Source organism: Microcaecilia unicolor, chromosome 4 (assembly GCF_901765095.1).
Source record: "Microcaecilia unicolor chromosome 4, aMicUni1.1, whole genome shotgun sequence".
NCBI lineage: Eukaryota > Metazoa > Chordata > Amphibia > Gymnophiona > Siphonopidae > Microcaecilia > Microcaecilia unicolor.
This window is the reverse complement of record NC_044034.1, coordinates 203,146,125-203,168,778: the sequence shown is the minus strand read 5'-3', so window position 1 is coordinate 203,168,778 and position 22,654 is coordinate 203,146,125. Positions and strand designations below refer to the sequence as shown.

Below are 22,654 nucleotides of genomic sequence, written 5' to 3'. Positions count from 1 at the left end.
GGGGGATGTTTCTTTTCTTTCTGGGCTCACTTACCAGTAGTTGATCTTCACAAAAGCGTGAAGGAGGATGGTAGAAGTCCGCTGGACGATAGATTTTCCACCTCAGTCTTGTTTCTTGCATTTCTTTAATGTTATTTCATCTTTGGGTTGCAGTGAAAAAAATTAAGGTTTCTGTGTCCATGTCCCATCGGGGCCAAACAAAAACTTTGCTAGGTCTTACTTTCAGAGGAGGCCTTATATTTTAGCAATTCAGCAAAACCTCTACTAGGTCTTATTTTCAGGGGATGTCTTATTTTCGGGGAAACAAGGTAGTATATTTGGGAAAGCTATATAGGAAGTGTCAGTCTTGGGGTGGGTGGGCTTAAGCTTAAGACCTATGGAATGTGTTTGCTATAACCTATCTCTAGAACAGCACTGAAATGCCCAGAGCCACAACTGTAAGGCAGGGGTAATCAGAAAATAGTCTTATCTGAGAGCTCCCAAATCCGTCCAGCTTCTGTGCAGAGACAAAAACCACGTGGAGAGAAGCTCCACCTGTGCTATGCTAATACCTTACAACAAAAGCAGATGGGGGAGGGGAGGGGCTCCACACACTATGGAAGCAGAAGGAAAAAAAAAACACAAGAGAAACTACTACCGATTTTAAAGCACTTGTTAAATCCAGTTCTCAGATTATCAACTATCAAATACAAATAGCCAATAAGCAGTTTTAAAATCTGTTACATAGAATACAGATATCAATAAGAAATTAGAAATAGCCACTAAGCAGTTAGTTAGGAAACACTGCCCCTCTTACCGCACTGACCAGGAAGGGTGCTGATGTGAGGAACTGGACACCAGAAAGGCCCAGGAGGCTTTCACCACCTTAAAGCAAGCCTTTCTTTCTGCTCCTGTGCTTCAAAGCCAGGATATCAAAAAACCATTCATTTTAGAGGTGGATGCCTCTTCGCTGGGGGCAGGGGCTGTTCTGTCTCAAACCTCAGACTCTGGCGTCATCCCTGTTTCTTTTTTTTTACAAAAAGTTTTCTCCGGCAGAGTGTAACTACACCATTGGGGACTGGGAATTGTTGGCCCTTAAATTGGCTCTCCAGGAATGGCGGTATCTCCTGGAGGGGGCCTTGCACCCCATCACAGTAATCACCGACCACAAGAATCTCCTATACCATCAGGATGCTAACAGACTAAACCAGCGACAGGCACGCTGGTCTCTTTTCTTTGCCCGTTTTAACTTTTGCCTGGTATTTCGACCTGCTGAAAAGAATATTCAGGCTGATGCGCTATCCAGGGCCTTCAATCCTCCCGAAGAACCTAAGGAATCCTATCCCATGCTTAATCCTTCCTGTGTTGCCTCCACGACTGTAGTTTCTTCCGTCAGCACGAAGACCTCTGTTCCATCCCAGTCCAGGAAGAAGGTTCTCAAATGGGGACACTCCTCCACGTTTGCTGGTCACTCCGGATTCCGCAAGACTTTTCATTTAGTCTCTCAGTACTATTGGTGGCCACACATGGCTCAGGATGTCTTACATTTTGTTTCCACCTGTCCCATCTGTGCCCAAAACAAATCCTCTCCTGGCAAGCCGTGGGGATTCTTACAGCCACTGCCAGTTCCACAGCTCCCTTGGCAGAAAGTATCCATGGACTTTGTTACTGATTTACTACCGTCCCAAAGTCACACGGTTATTTGCTTAGTGGTGGATCGATTCTCCTGTATGGCCCATTTCATTCCCATGAAATCCCTCCCCTCGGCCGCTACTCTTGCCAAGAATTTCATCTAGCATATTTTTCGTTTACATGGTCTACCTCTCCAGATCATTTTTTACAGTATATGGACGCCACCCATGACTACCACTTCCGATCCCTCAGACCCAAGCCTCGCCTCAGCTCCAACAGACCCTCACTAATATCCAGGACATTTGGAGCAGGGTCCAACAACATCTTCAGCGAGCCGCTGCTAGATACAAGCTTTTCACAGATCATAAGAGGCGGTCTGCTTTGACCTTTCAACTTGGACAAAAAGTTTGGCTTAGTACCAAATACTTGAGACTCCGATTACCCTCCTTCAAGTTTGCTCCCCAATACATTCAACCCTTTTCAGTATGATCTCGGGTGGGAGCCGTCACTTATCGTCTCCAGTTACCAGGTAATCTCAAGGTCCACAACACTTTCCACGTGTCCTCGCTAAAGCCATTCTTGACATCAAAATGGCACCCAGAGCCAAAGAAGATCATCATTCCTGATTCCGAGCCGGATCTTGAATTCAAGGTAGATGAGGTTCTGGACTCCAAACGTCAAAGGGGACGGTTATTCTATTTGCTATCCTGGAAGCACTTTGGTCCCGAGGATAATTACTGGGAGCCTGCTGCCAACGTCCATGCACCTGAATTGATCCGGGAGTTCCATACCCGTTACCCATCCAAACCCGGACCTAAGCAGAGGGGGGTCCTTAAGGAGGGGGTACTGTCATTTGTCCCCTACCTCAACGCAAGCGGTGTCCTCGGGCTGCGCATGGTCCCGTCGACATGCACACATGACTGGCACAGCCCTCAGCCATGTGTGTGTAGTTCTTCTCTGGCTGCAGGCTCCTTGATTGCTTTGCTTCCATGCACCTGGCTCTGCTCTCTCTATGCCTGGTTTCCAGGCTCCTTGATTGCTTTGTTTCCATCCACCTGGGTCTGCTCTTCCTCTGCCTGACTTCCCTTGCTTCTCTCCTATTGGTCTTGTCCTATGGCTGTGCCCCTTCTCCCTGCTGATGCCAGCACTTTATCAGCTGAGCTCTCCCTAGACTCCTTGCTTTGTCTTCTACTTTGGTAGGCATTACTTGCTCAGTAGTGTGTTTCTCCTCTACTTTGTTCTTTGTTGCTGACTCTGCCTGTACCTGGATTACTCTTGTGTCTGCTGCCTGCCTACACCTGGATTTTATTTATTTATTTAATTTATTGCATTTGTACCCCACATTATCCCACCTTTTTGCAGGCTCAATGTGGCTTAAAGGGGGTTAATTTGGTATGATCATTACATAGTATTAGATACAGTCGGTAATAAATTGGAAGTACAAGAGGAATTAATTAGAAGGTAATGGGTAAGGTCGTGTCGAAGTGTTTTAGAGCATTTGGGTGATGTACGGAGTAGTATGATTCATCAAGGATTATTTTTGTAGGCTTTGTTGAAGAGAAATGTCTTCAAAGATTTGCGAAAGTTGGTTAAGTTGTCCGTGGTTTTCAGGGTCTTGGGTAGTGCGTTCTATAGCTGTGTGCTTTTGTACGCAAAGGTAGTAGCGTATGCCTGTTTGTATTTGGTTCCTTTACAGCTGCCTACTGACTCTGCCTGTACCTGGATTACTTTCGTGTCTGCTGCCTGCCTCCTGACCTTGCCTGTACCTGGATTACTCTCTTGACCTGATGCCTGCCTACTGACTCTGCCTGTACCTGGATCACTCTCTTGCCTGCTGCCTGTCTGGCCGTCACGTTCATCATCCCACTTCCTTCTCCATTTCATAAGCCTTGCAGGCCGCCCACACCTAGGGGCTCAACCTCTGGGGAATGGCGGTTAGCGCAGGTGAAACCCGGGGTTGTCCTGCCGCCAAGCAGAACCTGGTCTGAGTACCGGGCTCAACAGCGCTCTACTTGGTACAAGAACGCACAGGTCTGACAGCGAGACACCGGAGTGTACCTATGCCTAGAATAGTAATAGGGAGCACTCCGTGACCCACCAAAATACCTCCTAGTTGAGGAGGTGGAAGCAGAAGGCGCCCGGTGGGAGAGAGAAACCATAGCATCGGTATGCTTCTTGATCTGATCAACCAGATCTTCAAAAAGATTATCCCCCCGGCAAGAAACATCTGTGATCCTCTGCTGGACCGAATGGTTCAGGTCAGAAACATGCAGCCATGAGAGTCTGCGCATTGCTATACCTTGAGCAGAGATGCTACATCAAAAGTGTCGTAAGCGACCTTGGCCAAGAATTTACGACAAGCCTTCTGCTGCTTGACCACCTGGCAAAAGGGTTCGGCCTGCTCCGGAAGTAGGGCATCAACCAAAGTAGACAGTTGCCGCACCAAGTTCCGCAAGTGGATGCTCATGAAGAGCTGGTATGACTGAACACGGGCAGCGAGCATGGCGGCCTGATACATCTTTCTTCCAAAAGAATTCAAGGTCCTAGCTTCTCTGCCTGGGGGCACCGAAGCATAGTCCCTAGAACTCTTGGCTCTCTTGAGAGCTGAGTCCACCACCATGGAGTTGTGGGGTAACTGAGACCTACATAAGTACATAAGTATTGCAATACTGGAAAAGACCAAAGGTCCATCAAGCCCAGCATCCTGTTTCCAACAGTGGCCAATCCAGGTCACAAATACCTGGCAAGATCCCAAAAAAGTACAAAACATTCTGTATCCCAGAAATAGTGGATTTTCCCCAAGTCCATTTAATAACCCAGGCTTCCCGTGAATCTGGTACTGGGAATCTGTCTTCTTCGAGACAGTGGGGATGCCCAGTTTCGCATAAGGACTTTCCTGAGTACCTTATGCAAATGAACTGTCACTGCCTCTCTAGGTGGAGAGGTGTAGTCCAGGACCTCGTGCATCTCAGCCCTGGGCTCATCCTCCACGTCTACGGGGAATGGAACGGCCTGAGCCATTTCCCGCACAAAAGATGAAAAGGAGAGGCTCTCAGAGGAGACAGTCTCCTTTCAGGTGGACAGGAAGGTTCAGAGGGAATCCCAAAGGACTCATCTGAGAAGTACCTGGGATCTTCCTCTGACTCCCACGAGCGTTCCTCTTCGGTGTTGGAGAGCACCTCCCTCAGTGACTTCGGAGACTGAACGCCGAAGACCCATGGTGTCGATGGTGATTTTGAGGAGCCGAACCCCACATGGAATGCGGTGAAGCTTCGCCCACCGACGTCGATGGGGAGTCAACCTGGGTGGCAGCCAATACCGGGGCTGCAAGCGACACCGAGCTTGGGGACCTTATCATGGGTGGAGGGCCAGACACAGCTGCAGTAGATGGCAAGGTAGGCGCAAGCAGCCCTGACGACAATGCAGATTGACGCAGCCATCCTTCCAGAAGCTCTGGAAGCAAGGCCTGAATACGCTCGTCGAGAGCCATCGGAAAAGGCTGCAGGGCCAGTGGAGCAGTCGGTGACAGTCTCTCCTGCGGCTCAGGAGCAGGAACCGGGCTGCTTAGAGACCAACACGTCAGCACCTCTTGTATGGAGGGGGAGCAGTCCTCCTGGCGTCGACGCTTCTTGATGCCAATTCCCTCAGCGCCCCGGAGCTCCTGGCACCATGCATTGAGGGAGAACGGTGTCGGTGCTTCTTAGCCTTCGCTCGATGCACCTCACCGAGGCTCCTCAGTGCCGACGAGGACAACGTCGAATCTGCGTAGCAGGAGGCCTCGAGGCAGGTGGAGACCCACTCGATACCTACTTCCAGTGTGTTGTGGCATCTCAGCAGCCATGCCTACCTCCACTCCCGACGTTGATGCGTCCCTCGATGTCGACGCTGCCGACCTTGGTACCTATGCTGACGTCGAAGGACCGGACTGAGCCCCAAAAAGTTTCTCTCTGGGCTTCAGCCAGTTGAGTCCTTTTCTTCATACAAAGGGCACAATGAGCTTGGTTATGGTCGCGCCCAAGGCACTAAAATACACCGCGAATGGGTATCAGTACCTGAGATGGTCTGGTTGCACCTAGAACAGCATTTGAAGCCACTGGGAGTCTTTGATAACATGGAAGGGAAGACTGCCCTAGCCAAACCAAAAAACGCAATTGTGCTGAAAAATAGAGCACAAAAAGGGAAATATCCCGGTCGAGCAGACATAAGGGCGGCTGCGACGAAAAGAAAAATTGACATGGGACAAAAAAAAAATCTAAGAAAATAAAGGGCTCCTTTTTTTTTTTCTTAGAAACCAAAACACAATGAAAAAGAAATAAAGAAAATACTAGCGAAACGCCACGAAAAAACACTGCTCTCCCGGGCAAAGAAGACAGCAACCGCTCCTCACGTGGAAAAAAGGTAACTGAGGAGCATGGCGGGCAGGAAGACACTCGGCGCATGCGAACTCAGATGCGCAGCATGCTCAGAAGGCTCTAGCAAACCTTCTGCTATCTGAAATGCCGGTTCCCAGGCCAGTGTGGATTGCCGACCCACTTGTGAGGATTATTCAGCCTGCTTGTCCTCAGAGAATGAAAAAAAACATTTCCTTCAATTTGCTTTTAGAATGACACTTATTAAACTCATGGAGTGTGCTGAAGTCCTGGTATTAATTGAAAGGATAAATAATTGTTCCCTATTTAACGATTCCACCCACCGGGGCAGACTGACCATTTGGGAAAGCAAGCAGTACCTGAGGGCCAAGTGCAGTTGAGGTGCCCAGTACCGCCTCTGCACGCCTGACATCTCTCTCCCCTCCGTCCCCAGGTCTGGCACTCTCCCTCTCTCATCCCCCCCCCCCCCCAATTACCTCAAAAGTCCTTTTCTCTGTACAGGGTCACAGCTGTTTGCCACTGACTGGAACCTTCTCTGCTGTGGCCAGCCCCTTTCTAACATAACTTTCAGCTGGCCCTGTACGGAGAAAGGGATTTTTGAGGAAAATGCAAGGGGAGAGAGTCAGATCCGGGGAGAGAGAGGAGGGAAGAGATGTTGAACCTGGGAAAGAAGGGAGGGGACAGAGATGGTGGAGTTGCAGAGGGGAACAGAAATAGTGCATTGAGGGAAGGAAGAACAAGGGAGAAATGTTGCATGGGGGGGAGATGTTGGATCTGGGGAGAGATGTGGGACCCAGGGGTGGAGGGTGAGAGATATGGGGGGGGGGGGGGGGTAGGACACTCTTAATGTCCAGGGACCCAGATCCCTGTCAGTCCACCCCTACCCCTCATGATTTTGTAGACTTACTGTATATTAGGTCTCTTCTCAGCTGCTTCTTCCTTGGACTTAGCCTTTCCTCTTAGGAGTGCCGTTCCCTCAACTTTATCATTTTGGTCATCCTGGGAGAAAAATTAACGGCAGGGATGGCCTTACCAATTTTGGGCCAGTTTGGGGGTCTCCTCCTGGTGGTCTGATATGTACCCTTTTCTCCAAGCCCCCCCCCCCCCCCCACCTTAAAAAGTATGTTTCTCTATAGAGAGCTAAGGGCAGTGGCAGTGATTCCCATAGGCTGCCTGCCACCAACCCCAAGGTCCTGCCCTTGTGGAATCAGGAAGTTACATCAGAAGGGGACGGGATACAGCACATAGCAAGCCTTGGAGTCAGCAGATGGCCTATGCAAATTGCTGTCACTGCCTTGAAGCCCGCTAAGGTAAAGCGCATGTTTTAAGGTGGGGGGGGGGGGGGGGGGTTAAAGATAGGGAAGCACGGCTGTTTATGTTTAAAGGTTTGCTATATCACCTTTCAGGACTGAAATCAAAAGTGTTTACAAATTTAAAAACTCAAATGTTAACTTTAATGCACTCATAAAGCTTCATTGTGAATTTTGCCTGAGACAGGGAAAGGGTAAGAGGATGGGACTTGATATACAGGAAAAGGGAAACAGGATGGGACTTGATATACCACCTTTCTGTGGTTTCAATAAAGCAGTTTACATAGTATATACAGGTACTTATTTTGTGGATCTGAAGACCTCCAGATATTGCATTCAAATCTGGTCGCCATATCTCAAAAAAGATATAGTGGAATTAGAAAAGGTTCAAAGAAGAGCAACCAAAATGATAAAGGGAATGGAACCATATGAGGAACGGCTAAAGAGGTAAGGGCGCTTCAGGTGAGGGGGGATATGATTGAGGTTTATAAAATCCCAAGTGGTGTAGAACAAGTGAATCGATTTTTCATTCTTTCAAATAATATAAAGATCAGAGAACACTCATGAAATTACATGGAAAAATTTTAAAACAGAATAGTTAAGTTCTGGAACTCGCTGCTGGAGTTAGCATATCTGGGTTTAAAAAAAGATTTGGACAAGTTCCTGAAAGAAAAGTCCAGAGTCTGTTATTGAGATGGACACAGGAGAAGCCACTGCTTGCCCAAGGTTTGGTAGCATGTAACGTTGCTACTAATTGGGTTTCGGCCAGGTACTTGTGACTTGGAATGGCCACTGTTGGAAGCAGGATATTGAGCTAGATGGACATTCATCTGACCCAGTATGGCTATTATTTATTAGGATTTATTTACCGCCTTTTTGAAGGAGTTCACTCAAGGTGGTGTACAGTAAGAATAGATCAAACATGAGCAATAAGCAATTACAGCAGTAAAAATATTTGAAAACAATACAAAGTATGGCATGGTTTTACTAGCAATGTCAACACAATACGTAATAGAACATTATAATTGGTAGTGAAGGGTAAGGCAAAGTTGTAACAAATAGATAGGTAAGAAAGTAGGAAGAATTAGAAAGTAAGGTGACTGATTTCAAGAAAGTTAAATATGGAGGAGTGGATAAACATGTCCTGCTGCAATATGTGCAGCCCGAGTCACTCCTTGTGTGTGTGAGTGAGACTAACAAGTTAGTTACTTTTTCCATTAAAGGTTTGGTTGAAGAGCCAAGCTTTCACCTGCTTCCTGAAGTAGAGATAGTCTTGTGTTAAGCGGAGCCTTTCAGGCAAGGCATTCCAGAGTGTGGGGGCTACTCCAGAGAAGGCTCGCTTGCAGACTCAAGCCATAGTCCACAAGTCTCAACTGGGGACCAGTTAACCAAATGGACCAAGAGCAAATCACTCAGAACAAGAGGCTTGAAAAATGTGACCATCCACCTGGAGACAGAAAATACGGAGGAGCTGGACTGAATGCCAAGAGAGATATTTCTTGCAAGAAGAAAAAAAAAAGGCATGGGTCCTGTATACTTTGCAGTAAAAAAGCATAGAATCCTCACTAATTCTACCACACAAGCATGAACTAACCTTCAACTTCTCCTTGGACATAGTACCATAGTAAATGATGGCAGATAAAGATCTGAACGGTCCATCCAGTCTGCCCAACAAGTTAAACTCATTTTACATGGCATGTAAGTTTATATGTACACCAGAGTTTGATTTGTCCCTGCTTTTCTCAGGGCACAGACTGTAAAAGTCTGCCCAGCACTGTTCCTGTACTAAAAATTCTGAAGCTAACGTTGAAGCCCCTTAAAATTTACACTCAAGCCCATCCATATCTATTCAGTCACAATCAGGGCACAGACCGTAGAAGTCCGCTCTGCACTGGTTTTACTTTCCAAATACGGACATCGCCACCCAACAGTAACATAGTAAATGATGGCAGATAAAGACCTGACCTTGGACAAAGCCTTAGTATTAGAAAACCATGGGGCCCTTTTACCAAGCTGCAGAAAAAGGGCCCTGCTCTGGCAGCAGGGGCCATTTTTCCCTAAAGCCAGGGTCCTTTTTACCGCAGTGGGTAAAAAAAAGCCCCCAGCACACATGGCCATACAGTAAGAGAACTCTTACCTCATGGCTATGCGACGGGGTGGCGATAAGGGCTTTCGCACTAAACAGGTAGCTCACAGCGATGCCAGATTACTGCCGCACAAACCACTTCAGGGTTTTTTCTTTTTCCCCGGAAATGGTGCGCTTGGGGCGGGACTACCGCCGGCAGTCAAATTGGGACGGCTGCAGTCCCGAAAGTGGTAAGCTCGCGTTAGGTTTACCGCCACTCTGTAAAAGGCCCCCCTGTGTTCTGCCTTACAGTCCTCTGCACACCTCTCTCCCATCTGTGTTGACTAATACTTTCATTTTTATGGGATTTATATAAGTTGTGTGCTGATGTCTACCTAAGGCTTGGCACTCTGCTCATGCACAAAACTCATTCTTACATAGAGTACCCACAGTAGCACACAACATTTGTCCAAAAGCAAAGCTAAGCTGCATTCAAAGCCAGCACACTATTACACTGGCCCCTAACTCTAAGTAGCAATGAAGAGAGTAAAGAGAAGCTTGGTAGAAATCATCTCTGGCTATGTCTGGTTCTGCTCTTCTCTCATGATTTAATTGCTTGCATATCTGGAAAAAACCCCCCCCCAAGTTTGAAAAACCATCTGGTTGTCAGGCATTTTATTTTTATTGCTTTTAAAATATTTTCTCTCAGTTAATACATTATAAAAAGAAACAATCAAGATAAATTTGGAGCAATTTCTATGCTGTTTATCCGTAGGAGAGTCTGTGGGTGTACGAGAACTGGAAAAAATAAAAGGGAGAAAAATTAGACCTTGTGCACTGTTATACCCCACACATACTTTTTGAAAAGGCATGGTTATTCCTCCATTACTTTGCAGTGATTCAACCATGTGATATCAGAGTTAGTCACATAATTTATGCTAATCCCGTTACAATAATTAAAGGCAAACTCTCTGCTGTCTCCAGAAGTCTTCCACAGTCACCTTCCACAATCAGGGCTGTGGAGTGGGTACATTGAATCTTCAACCTCATTTTCTCTATTTTTCTACTGTCTGACGCAGACTCCAACTCTTATTGATATTAGGCTTTACATTTTTTTGTTCTGGATCTAATACATCATCCAACCCATACACACTTACTTCTAGAGAACCCCAAGGTTCGATACTTTCCCCAACATTGTTTACTTCCTCACCCCTCTCCTCACTATAATCCAATCAATCCAACCTCACTATATTCGTATAAGAGGATGATACCCAGATTCTCTGCCCATGAACCTCTCCAGTCAACAAGAAATTTCGATCAGCAATGCTAAACTCAGGCTTATTACATCTTGTCTTCAGGACAATAAAGCGAAGTTTCTTACCTGAAGCAGGTATTCTCCGAGGGCAGCAGGCTGGATATTCTCACATGTGGGTGACGTCACGTCGGCCCCCGGAGGATTTTCAGTAAAAATCTGCAAAAGTCTCTTCTGGAGCGTTCCACCGCGTGTGGCGTTCATACTGCGCATGCACGCACGTAGTTTCCCGCCTGTCGCACGGTCACGCTCCTCAGTTGAATCCAATAGTTAAAAAGAAAGACAACTCCAAAGGGGAGGTGGGAGGGTTTGTGAGAATATCCAGCCTGCTGTCCTCGGAGAATACCTGCTTCAGGTAAGAAACTTCGTTTTCTCCGAGGACAAGCAGGCTGATATTCTCACGTGTGGGGTATCCCTAGCCCCCAGGCTCACTCAAAACAATAACCATTGGTCAATTGGACCTCGCAACGGCGAGGGCATAACAAAGATTGACCTGAAACCAGACACAGCTGAGAGTGCAGCCTGGAACAGAATAAAAATGGGCCTAGGAGGGTTGGAATTGGATTCTAAACCCCAAACAGATTCTGCAGCACCGACTGTCATGTCGACTGTCCTGCTGAAGGCCGTAGTGAGATGTGAATGTGTCGACTGATGACCACGTCGCAGCCTTGCAGATCTCTTCAATAGTGGCTGACCTCAGATGAGCCACTGACGCAGCCATGGCTCTAACATTATGAGCCGTGACATGGCCCTCCAAAGTCAGCCCAGCTTGGGCATAAGTGAAGGCAATTCAATCTGCTAGTCAATTAGATATGGTGTGTTTCCCGACAGAAACTCCCCTCTTGTTGGGATTAAAAGAAATAAACAACTGGGCGGACTGTCTGTGGGGGCTTGTCTGCTCCACGTAAAAGGCCAATGCGCTTTTGCAGACCAAAGTGTGCAGCTTGCTTTCGCCAGGACGGGTATGAGGTCGGGGGAAGAATGTTGGCAAGACAATCGACTGGTTCAGATGGAACTCCGACACCACCTTCGGCAGGAACTTAGGGTGCATGTGGAGGACTACTCTGTTATGATGAAATTTAAGATAAGGAGCATGAACCACTAGAGCCTGAAGCTCACTGACTCTACGAGTTGAAGTAACAGCCACCAAGAAAACGACTTTCCAGGTCAAGTACTTCAGATGGCAGGAATTCAGTGGCTCTAAAGGGGGTTTCATCAGCGGGGTGAGAACGACATTGAGATCCCATGACACTGGAGGAGGCTTGACAGGGGGCTTTGATGAAAGCAACCCTCTCATGAAGCGAACAACTAAAGGCTGTCCAGAGATAGGCTGACCTTCTACACGTTGATGATAAGCACTAATCGCACTAAGGTGAACTCTTACTGAGTTGGTCTTGAGACCAGACTCTGATAAGTGTAGAAGGTATTCAAGCAGGGTCTGTGTACGACAAGAAAAGGGATCTAGGGCCCTGCTGTCACACCAGACAGCAAACCTCTTCCATTTAAAGGAGTAACACCTTTTAGTGGAATCTTTCCTGGAAGCAAGCAAGACTCGGGAGACACCCTCAGAAAGACCCAAGGAGGCAAATTCTAAGCTCTCAACATCCAGGCCGTGAGAGCTAGAGACTGGAGGTTGGGATGTAGAAGCGCTCCCTCGTTCTGAGTAATGAGGGTTGGAAAACACTCCAATCTCCATGGTTCTTCGGAAGATAACTCCAGAAGAAGAGGGAACCAGATCTGACGGGGCCAAAACGGCGCTATCAGAATCCTAAGACCCTCGGTCTTGCTTGAGTTTCAGCAAAGTCTTCCCCACCAGAGGTATGGGAGGATACGCATATAGAAGGCCTGTCCCCCAATGAAGGAGAAAGGCATCCGACGCTAGCCTGCCGTGGGCCTGTAGTCTGGAAAAGAACTGAGGGACCTTGTGATTGAGTTGAGTGGCAAAAAGATCCACCGAGAGGGTGCCCCACTCTCGGAAGATCTTTCTGGCTACAGCCATGTTCAGCGACCACTTGTGAGGTTGCATTATCCTGCTCAACCTGTCGGCCAGACTGTTGTTTACGCCGGCTAGATAAATGGCTTGGAGAAACATGCCGTGTTGGCGAGCCCAAAGCCACATCTGTACGGCTTCCTGACACAGAAGGCGAGATCCGGTACCCCCTTGCTTGTTGAGGTAGTACATCGCAACCTGATTGCCTGTTTGAATTAGAATAATTTGGTTGGACAGCTGATCTCTGAAAGCCTTTAGAGCTTTCCAGATCGCTCGCAACTCCAGGAGGTTGATCTGAAGATGCTTTTCCTGAAGAGACCAAGCTCCTTGAGTATGAAGCCCATCTACATGCGCTCCCCACCCTAGGAGGGATGCATCCGTCGTCAGCACTTTTTGTGGCTGAGGAATTTGAAATGGGTGCTCCAAAACCAGATTGGATTGAATTGTCCACCACTGAAGAGAATTCCGAAAGTCGGTGGACAGCTGAATCACATCCTCTAGATCCCCTGTAGCTTGATACCACTGGGAAGCTAGGGTCCACTGAGCTGATCTCATGTGAAGACGTGCCATGGGAGTTACATGAACTGTGGAAGCCATGTGCCCCAGAAGTCTCAACATCTGCCGAGCTGTGATCTGGTGGGACGCTTGAACCCTGGAGACCAGAGACAGAAGGTTGTCCGCTCTTGCTTCGGGCAGATAGGCACAAGCTGTCTTCGTGCACAACAGAGCCCCTATGAATTCCAATTTCTGAACTGGGATTAGATGGGACTTTGGGTAATTGATAACAAACCCTAGTAGCTCCAGCATTTGAACAGTCATCCGCATGGACTGTAAAGCTCCTGCCTGGGAGGTGCTCTTCACCAGCCAATCGTCGAGATAAGGGAACACATGCACTCCCAGTCTGCGTAGAGACGCTGCAACAACTGCCAGGCACTTGGTAAATACCCTGGGCGCAGACGCAAAGCCAAAAGGCAGCACACAGTACTGAAAGTGCTGCGTTCCCAGCCGAAACCGCAGATACTTCCTGTGGGCTGGAAGTATCGAAATGTGAGTGTAAGCATCCTTTAAGTCCAGAGAGCATAGCCAATCGTTTTCCTGAATCATGGGAAGAACGGTGCCCAGGGAAACCATCCTGAACTTTTCTCTCACCAGAAATTTGTTCAGGCCCCTTAGGTCTAGGATGGGACGCATCCCCCCTGTTTTCTTTTCTACAAGGAAGTACCTGGAATAGAATCCTAGCCATTCTTGCCCTAGTGGAACGGTCTCGACCACATTGGCGCTGAGAAGGGCGGAGAGTTTCTCTGCAAGTACTTGCCTGTATTGAGAGCTGAAGGACTGGGCTCTCGGTGGGCAATTTGGAGGTTTGGATTCCAGATTGAGGGTATATCCTAACCGGACTATTTGAAGAACCCACCGGTCGGAGGTTATGAGAGGCCACCTTTGGTGAAAAAATTGTAACCTCCCTCCGTCAGGCAGATCGTTTGGTATGGACACGTTTAAGGTGGCTATGCTCAACTGGAGCCAGTCAAAAACCCGTCCCTGGTTTTTGCTGGGGAGCTGCAGGGGCCTGTTTTGGCGCACGCTGTTGACGAGAATGAGCGCACTGTGGAAGAGCCTGAACCGGCTATCGAAAAACAGGAGTGTACCTACGGCCACTAGAGGCGTAGGGAGCACTTCTCTTCCCTTTAAAAAACTTCATAGATGAGGAAGTAGATGCAGAAGGCGCCCGGCGGGAGAGAGAATCCATAGCGTTATCACGCTGACAGAGATGATCAATCAACTCTTCAACCTTCTCTCAAAAAAGATGATCCCCCGGCAAGGGATATCCGCAATCTTCTGCTGAGTTCGTTCCTCCAGGTTAGAGGCACGCAGCCATGAGAGTGTGCGCATCACTATACCCATAGCAGAGAATCTGGATTTCACATCGCAAGTGGAGGAGTGGCCTAGTGGTTAGGGTGGTGGACTTTGGTACTGGCGAACTGAGGAACTGAGTTTGATTCCCACTTCAGGCACAGGCAGCTCCTTGTGACTCTGGGCAAGTCACTTAACCCTCCATTGCCCCATGTAAGCCGCATTGAGCCTGCCATGAGTGGGAAAGCGCGGGGTACAAATGTAACAAAAAAAAAAAAAAAAGTATCGTAAATACCCCTGGACAGGAATTTGCGACACGCCTTCTGCTGCCTGACAACTTGGCGAAAAGGCTCGGCCTGCTCCGGCGGGAGCGTGTCAACCAAGCGCTCAAGCTGCCTCACTGAGTTCCGCAAATGAATGCTCGTGTAGAGCTGGTATGATTGGATTTTGGACACGAGCATGCCAGCCTGATACGCCTTTCTCCCAAAAGAGTCCAAAGTTCTGTGTTCCCGCCCCGGGGGCGCCGAGGCAAAGTTCCTAGAACTCTTGGCCCTTCTGAGAGCGGAATACACCACCGCAGAATCATGAGGCAACTGAGGCCGGACGAAACTGGGTTCCCCATGCATCCGATACTGGGACTCAGCCTTTTTGGGAACAGTTGGGCATGAAAGAGGCTTCTCCCAATTCCTCAACAGCACTTCCATGAGTGTATCATGAAAAGGAACTGTGGTAGAAGACTCAGGTGGAGATGGATAATCCAGGACCTTGAGCATCTTAGCCCTGGGCTCATCCACAGTCTCCACAGAGAAGGGAATGGCCTCAGACATTTCCCGCACAAAAGATGAGAAAGACAAACTTTCCGGAGGGGAGAGCTGCTTCTGAGGTGAGGGAGTTGAATCAGATGGAAGACCTAGAGAGTCCTCAGCAGAGAAAACTCCAGGTCTGTCATCTTCATCAGATGAGCCATCATCGGATGGGGCCAAAAGCTCAGAAAGAGCAGCCCGGATCTGAGCACGTCTCGACATGGAGGTACGGCGACCTCGATGATGGTGTCGAGAAGTCGACTCCCCTGGGGACTCCGGTGAAGCTTCCTCCACCAACGACAAAGGAGAGGCGACCCGGGTGGCTGCCGACTCTGGTACCGCAAGCGATGCCGGAGAAGACCTCAGCACAGGCAAAAGGCTAGGTGCCGCAGGAGCCTCCGGCACTGGTACCTCCAGTGCTGGATGCAATTGGTGCAGCACTGCTTCCATAAAATTGGGAAACAAAGCCTTGATGCGCTCATCAAGAGAAGCAGTTGAGGAAGGCTGCCGGTTTGGGCTTCGGAGACAGAACCTGCAGAGGTCGGGGAGCCGGTACCGGGCTGCTAGACAACCGTCGCGCCGACACCTCCATCAAAGAGGGAGAGTGATCCTCTCGACGTCGATGCTTCTCGGGAGCCGAATGCTTTGACGACCCGGAGCTCCCGGTACCACGTCGAGAAGGGGAATGATGACGGTGCTTCTTGGCCTTCGCCCGTCATCGAGACTCCTCGGTACCGGTGAAGAGGACGTGGAATCCACACGCCTCCTCGGGGCCGGGTCCGATACAGGTTGGTCTTGGCGGGCCTGCAAAGCAGGAGGCGCTGAGGCGGGTGGAGACCCTCTCGATGCATCACTGCTCCCAGCGTGCATCGGTCTTTTGGCAGCCTTTACCTGGTCTCCCGACGCCAAAGCTGCCCTCGATGTCGACAGTACCGACGTCGACGCACCGGACCCAAAAAGCTTTTCTCTCTGGGCCTCTCTGGAGAGCTGGGTGCGTTTCTTCATTTTTAGGCACAACTTACAGCTCTCCTGAAGATGGTCGGGCCCCAAGGTACTGAAGGCACCAGGAGTGCGGATCAGTGCTAGAGATAGTCCGGTTGCAGCGGACGCGTGGCTTGAAGCCGCTGGGCGTCTTCGATGACATGGCGGGGAAAATAGTCTCCGCAAAATCAAAAGAAGCGATTGTGTCAGAAAAATAGACACAAAGTAAGGAAAAAATCCCGTATAGAGGAACGAGTTAGACGATCTGCAATGAAGAAGAGATTAAACTTCACTCCGGGAGCAAGGAAACGCGAAGCGCTCAAAAAGAACTCCGTGTCTCCTCAGACGTGGAAAAGAAGAAACTGAGGAGCGTGACCGCGCGACAGGCTGGAAACTACGTGCGCGCATGCGCAGTACGAATGCCACGCACGGTAGAAAGCTCCAGAAGAGACTTTTGCAGATTTTTACTGAAAATCCTCCGGGGGCCGACGTGACGTCACCCACACGTGAGAATATCAGCCTGCTTGTCCTCGGAGAAACTTATCTTGAATCTGAACAAATTCAAGGTTCTTTTGCTCACCAATCAAAATCAAGTAATTTTCCCTTCTCCTATTCTCCTTGGTGATACCCCTGCCATCCAGGTACAAATTACACAGCTCCTTGGGGTCTGCAAAGCGAAGTTTCTTACCTGAAGCAGGTATTCTCCGAGGACAGCAGGCTGGATAGTCTCACGTGTGGGTGACGTCACGTCGGCCCCCGGAGGATTTTCAGTAAAAATCTGCAAAAGTCTCTTCTGGAGCGTTCCACCGCGCGTGGTGTTCATACTGCGCATGCGCGCACGTAGTTTCCCGCCCGTCGCACGGTCACGCTCCTCAGTTGAATCCAATAGGTATAAAGAAAGACAACTCCAAAGGGGAGGTGGGAGGGTTTGTGAGAATATCCAGCCTGCTGTCCTCGTAGAATACCTACTTCAGGTAAGAAACTTCGCTTTCTCTGAAGACAAGCAGGCTGATATTCTCACGTGTGGGGTATCCCTAGCCCCCCAGGCTCACTCAAAACAATGAACAGTGGTCAATTGGGCCTCGCAACGGCGAGGACATAACATAGATTGACCTGAAACAAGAAACAACTAACTGGGAGTGCAGCCTGGAACAGAATAAAAATGGGTCTAGTGGGGTTGGATTCTAAACCCCAAACAGATTCTGCAGCACCAACTGCCCAAACCGACTGTCGCGTCGGCTATCCTGCTGAAGGCAGAAGTGAGATGTGAATGTGTCGACTGATGACCACGTCGCAGCCTTGCAAATCTCTTCAATGGCTCTAACATTATATGAGCCGTGACATGGCCCTCCAAAGTCAGCCCAGCTTGGGCGTAAGTGAAGGAAATGCAATCTGCTAGCCAATTAGATATGGTGCGTTTCCCGACAGCAACTCCCCTCTTGTTGGAATTAAAAGAAATAAACAACTGGCCGGACTGTCTGTAGGGGCTTGTCCGCTCCACGTAAAAGGCCAATGCTCTTTTGCAGTCCAAAGTGTGCAGCTTGCTTTCGCCAGGGCGGGTATGAGGACGGGGGAAGAATGTTGGCAAGACAATAGACTGATTCAGATGGAACTCCAACACCACCTTCGGCAGGAACATAGGGTGCGTGTAGAGGACTACTCTGTTAAGATGAAATTTAAGATAAGGAGCATGAACCACTAGAGCCTGAAGCTCACGGACTCTACGAGCTGAAGAAACAGCCACCAAGAAAATGACCTTCCAGGTCAAATACTTCAGATGGCAGGAATTCAGTGGCTCAAAAGGAGCTTTCATCAGCTGGGTGAAACGACATTGAGATCCCATGACACTGGTGGAGGTTTGACAGGGGGCTTTGACAAAAGCAAACCTCTCATGAAGCGAACAACTAAAGGCTGTCCAGAGATGGGCTTACCTTCTACATGACGATGATAAGCACTAATCGCACTAAGGTGAACCCTTACTAAGACCAGACTCTGATAGGTGCAGAAGGTATTCAAGCAAGGTCTGTGTAGGACAAGAAAAAGGATCTAGGGCCCTGCTGTCACACCAGATGGCAAACCTCTTCCATTAAAAGGAGTAACACCTTTTAGTGGAATCTTTCCTGGAAGTAAGCAAGACTCGGGAGACACCCTCAGAAAGACCCAAGGAGGCGAATTCTAAGCTCTCAACATCCAGGCCGTGAGAGCCAGAGACTGGAGGTTGGGATGTAGAAGTGCCCCCTTGTTCTGAGTATTGAGGGTCGGAAAACACTCCAATCTCCATGGTTCTTCGGAAGATAACTCCAGAAGAAGAGGGAACCAGATATGACAGGGTCAAAACGGCGCTATCAGAATCATGGACCCTCGGTCTTGCTTGAGTTTCAGCAAAGTCTTCCCCACCAGAGGTATGGGAGGATACGCATACAGAAGGCCTGTCCCCCAATGAAGAAGAAAGGCATCCGACGCTAGCCTGCCGTGGGCCTGTAGTCTGGAACAGAACAGAGGGACCTTGATAATCCAGGACCTCGAGCATCTTAGCCCTCGGCTCATCCACAGTCTCCACAGGGAAGGGAATGGCCTCAGACATTTCCCGCACAAAAGAGGAGAAAGACAAACTTTCCGGAGGGGAGAGCTGCTTCTGAGGTGAGGAAGTTGGATCAGATGGAAGACCTAGAGAGTCCTCAGCAGAGAAAACTCCAGGTCTGTCATCTTCATCAGATGAGCCATCATCGGATGGGGCCAAAAGCTCAGAAAGAGCAGCCCAGATCTGAGCCTGTCTCGATGTGGAGGTATGACAACCTCGATGACGGTGTCGAGAAGTCGACTCCCTGAGAGACTCCGGTAAAGCATCCTCCACCGACGACAATGGAGAGTCGACCCGGGTGGCTGCCGACTCTGGTACCGCAAGCGATGCCAGAGAAGGAGACCTCACCACAGGCAAAAAGCTAGGCGCCGCAGGTACCTCCGGTGCCGGACTCAATTGGTGCAGCACTGCTTCCATAAAATGGGGAAACAAAGCCTTGATGCGCTCATCAAGAGAAGCTGTCGAGGAAGGCTGCGGTGCCGGTGTGGGCTTCGGAGGCAGAACCTGTAGGAGTTGGGGAGCCGGTACCGGGCTGCCAGACGACACCGCCATCACAGAGGGAGAGCGATCCTCTCGGCGTCGACACTTCTCGAGTGCCGAATGCTTCAACAACCCGGAGCTCCCGGTACCATGTCGAGAAGGAGAACAATGAAGGTGCTTCTTGACCTTCGCCCGACGCCCGTCATCGAGACTCCTTCGGTACCGGTGAGGACATGGAATCCACATGCCTCCTCAGGGCCGGGTCCGATACAGGTCGGTCCCGGGGGGGCCTGCAAAGCGGGAGGCATCGGTCATTTGGCAGCCGTTACCCGGTCTCCAGATGCCGATGCAACCTTTGACGTTGATGCCGCTGACTTCGGTACCGATGGCGCTGCCGACGCCGAGGCACCGGACCCAAAAAGCTTTTCTCTCTGAGCTCCTCTCGAGACCTGGGTGCGCTTTTTCATCTGAAGACACAGGTCTCCGGGCGATGGTCGGGCCCAAGGCACTGAAGGCACCAGGCATGCGGATCAGTGCCCAAGATGGTCCGGTTGCAGCGGGTACGTGGTTTGAAGCCGCTGGGCGTCTTCGATGACATTGCGGGGAAAATAGCCTCCGCAAAATCAAAAAACGTGATTGTGTCAGAAAATAGACACAACAAAAAAGGGAAGAAAACCCGACCGAGTGGCCTAAAAACGGTCGCAACAAAAAAATGAAGGAAACTTTTTTTTTTTTTTTAAATATATAACAACAGAATATACTCGCACTTAGCCGAAAGGCCGAGAAAAAAGAAGAAACTTCGTCTCCGGGAACCAGAAGAAATGCGAAGCGCAAAAGAACTCCGTGTCTCCTCAGACGGGGAAAAGGAGGAACTGAGGAGCGTGACTGCACGACGGGCGGGAAACTACGTGCGAGCATGCGCAGTACAAATGCCACGCGCGGTGGAACGCTCCAGAAGAGACTTCTAGAGATTTTTGCTGAAAATCCTCCGGGGCCAACGTGATGTCACCCACACGTGAGAATATCAGCCTGCTTGTCCTTGGAGAATCCATTTTTACCCTACCAGCAGACAGAGTGAGGGAGTATGGCATAAACAACAAAAAAAAAAAAGTGATGAACTCAGATAACTTTGATGGATAGTACAGCAATGCAACTGATCTTATAAAGCAGGAATAGTTGCGATGTTTTTCTGCAAGGATGTGCATGTTCCAAATAGTGTGTTTAGTGTAGTGCTTTATATTAAGTCTTGCACTTTGTTTTGGGGAAAGTGGAAAGGTATCATGAATTCAGGCAATTATTATTTGTTACATTTGTATCCCACATTTTGAAGGCTGAATGTGGCTTACATTTAACCGTTAACGGTGTTACCGATTACGGTCTGAACAAATACATGGTATGAATGAATACAAAGTGATATTCTGGATTCAGCTCACGTCTTTCTGTTGTAGCTCAAGGTGAGTTACATTTAGGTACAGTAGATATCTCCCTGTCCCTGGAAGGCTGACAATCTAATTTAGTACCTGAGGAAATAAGGGGTTAAGTGATTGCCTAATATCACATGGAGCAGCCACAGGATTTGAACCAGGTTTACTCAGTTCTCAGTCCACTGTGCGGCATGAGGAGCAAGTCAGCTGGCCCCATGATACTTGTGCCACTGAGAATCTGCACTGCCAGCTGAGCACTGCTTGGGGTCTGGAACATCTGCTTCAGGGGGCGCAGGTGAGTAAGTTTCAGTTGCTGTCACCGGAAAAGCTAGCACAAAGGGTCAGTACTGTCAGTGATGTTGGGATCCTGCATCTGCTGTCCACAATATTAGGATGTGGGCTTGCAAGGACTGAGGAACCTGAGCCACATGCTGTTGAATAGAAGCCAGAGTTCAAGGATTTGTATAGCAAACTCAGAGAGGGGTGATCTCTCCTGATGAGGGTCTTGCCCCATGCATCCTCTGAGATCAGTAAGGTAAGCTCATCAGAAGCCTGCTGCTGAAAGCAGAAACTCTTTTCTCAATGTGAGTGACTCAGTATGTAACGGGATCTGTCATGCCACTGCTTCCCTGGGAAGGGGAGGACTTGGCAAGGTGACCTTTGCTTCCTGAGGTTGGCCTTTGAAGTATGCTACTGCACTAGATGTCTGCAGAAACAGTAATCTCTCTCTCATGTGTAACCCAGAATTTCAACATTTTATTTTATTTCTTTACAGTATGTAATTAGTTTTTTTTTTCTATTACTGGAAATGATGGAAGTGCAGAATTCATATCCTGCTGAGCAGATAAAAAACAAAAGAAGGAGCCACTGATACACATGAACTCCCACACATACGTTCTGTAGGTTTTTTCTTGGGGGGGGGGGGGGGGGGGGAGAGAGAGAGAGAGAGAAAGATCCAAGCTAATGCTATTGTGCTGTGGCTGATTATGTTATTCTCATCCATGTAGAACTGCAGTTATCAGTATGGAGGAGGGATATGTGAGGCTCTTGCAATATCCTGGCAATGGAAAAGATGGCTTGTGATAAAAATGTATTCCAGTCAATATTCAGCCAGCGCTGATGAGTGATTCTTTTAAACACATCATCACCGGCTAAGTTAGACTAGGATATTCAATGCCTAGGGGGCACTAGCACTGAATATCCAGGCTTGACTAGGTAGGAGGCACCCTCCCCCCCCTTAAAAAGCCACTGGTCGCCCCTCTGGGCCTACCTATACAATTCCTGGTGGTCTGGGGTACAAAGTGCAGGAGCGATTCCCACTTGCTCCTGCCCATTGTGGCTCAGGATTTAAAATAGCTGTTGTGAACTCTTGAAACTGGAATTACTTCTGCTCTTTGTACCTTGGCCAACAGGATTATAAAGGTAGGCTGTTTTTTTTTTTTTGGGGGGGGGGGGGGGGGGGGCACAGGACTGTTTAGGCCACTACCTAGAAAGCTAACTGTGAAAAGATATTTTATTTATTTATTTGCATTTGTATCCCACATTTTCCCACCTATTTGCGGGCTCAGTGTGGCTTACAATACATTATGAGTGATGGAAATACAATTTGTTACAGTACGCTTATGGGTTACATTGTGAAGAGTTGTGGGAAGACAGAGTAAAGTCAGATATCATTTGGGAATAGAACAATGGAATAAAACAATGGGGAGTTGAGGGGCGATAAAACAGTATTAAGGGAACATAAAGGTCTAACAATTTTATCTGTGGGTAGAGTTTTAAGAGTGGTGAGGATACGGGGGAAGAGATTTTTATGTGATTCTTTCTGCCCAGTTAGCTATCCAGACACTACTGGATAGTAGTGCCCGACTTGCCAGTT

At 48.7% G+C, this 22,654-nt stretch overlaps 1 protein-coding gene across 1 annotated transcript in view; it reads right to left on the bottom strand.

The window, feature by feature from the left end:
* Positions 1–10,016: 10,016 nt before the first annotated feature.
* The window catches only part of MRPL21 (mitochondrial ribosomal protein L21), a 113,546-nt gene continuing 100,908 nt past the window's right edge, over positions 10,017–22,654 (bottom strand). The window contains exon 7 of the mRNA XM_030199510.1: positions 10,017–10,154. Coding sequence (XP_030055370.1) covers positions 10,090–10,154 — 65 coding nt within the window. The 3' untranslated portion in view covers positions 10,017–10,089. The remainder of the gene's footprint in view (positions 10,155–22,654) is intronic.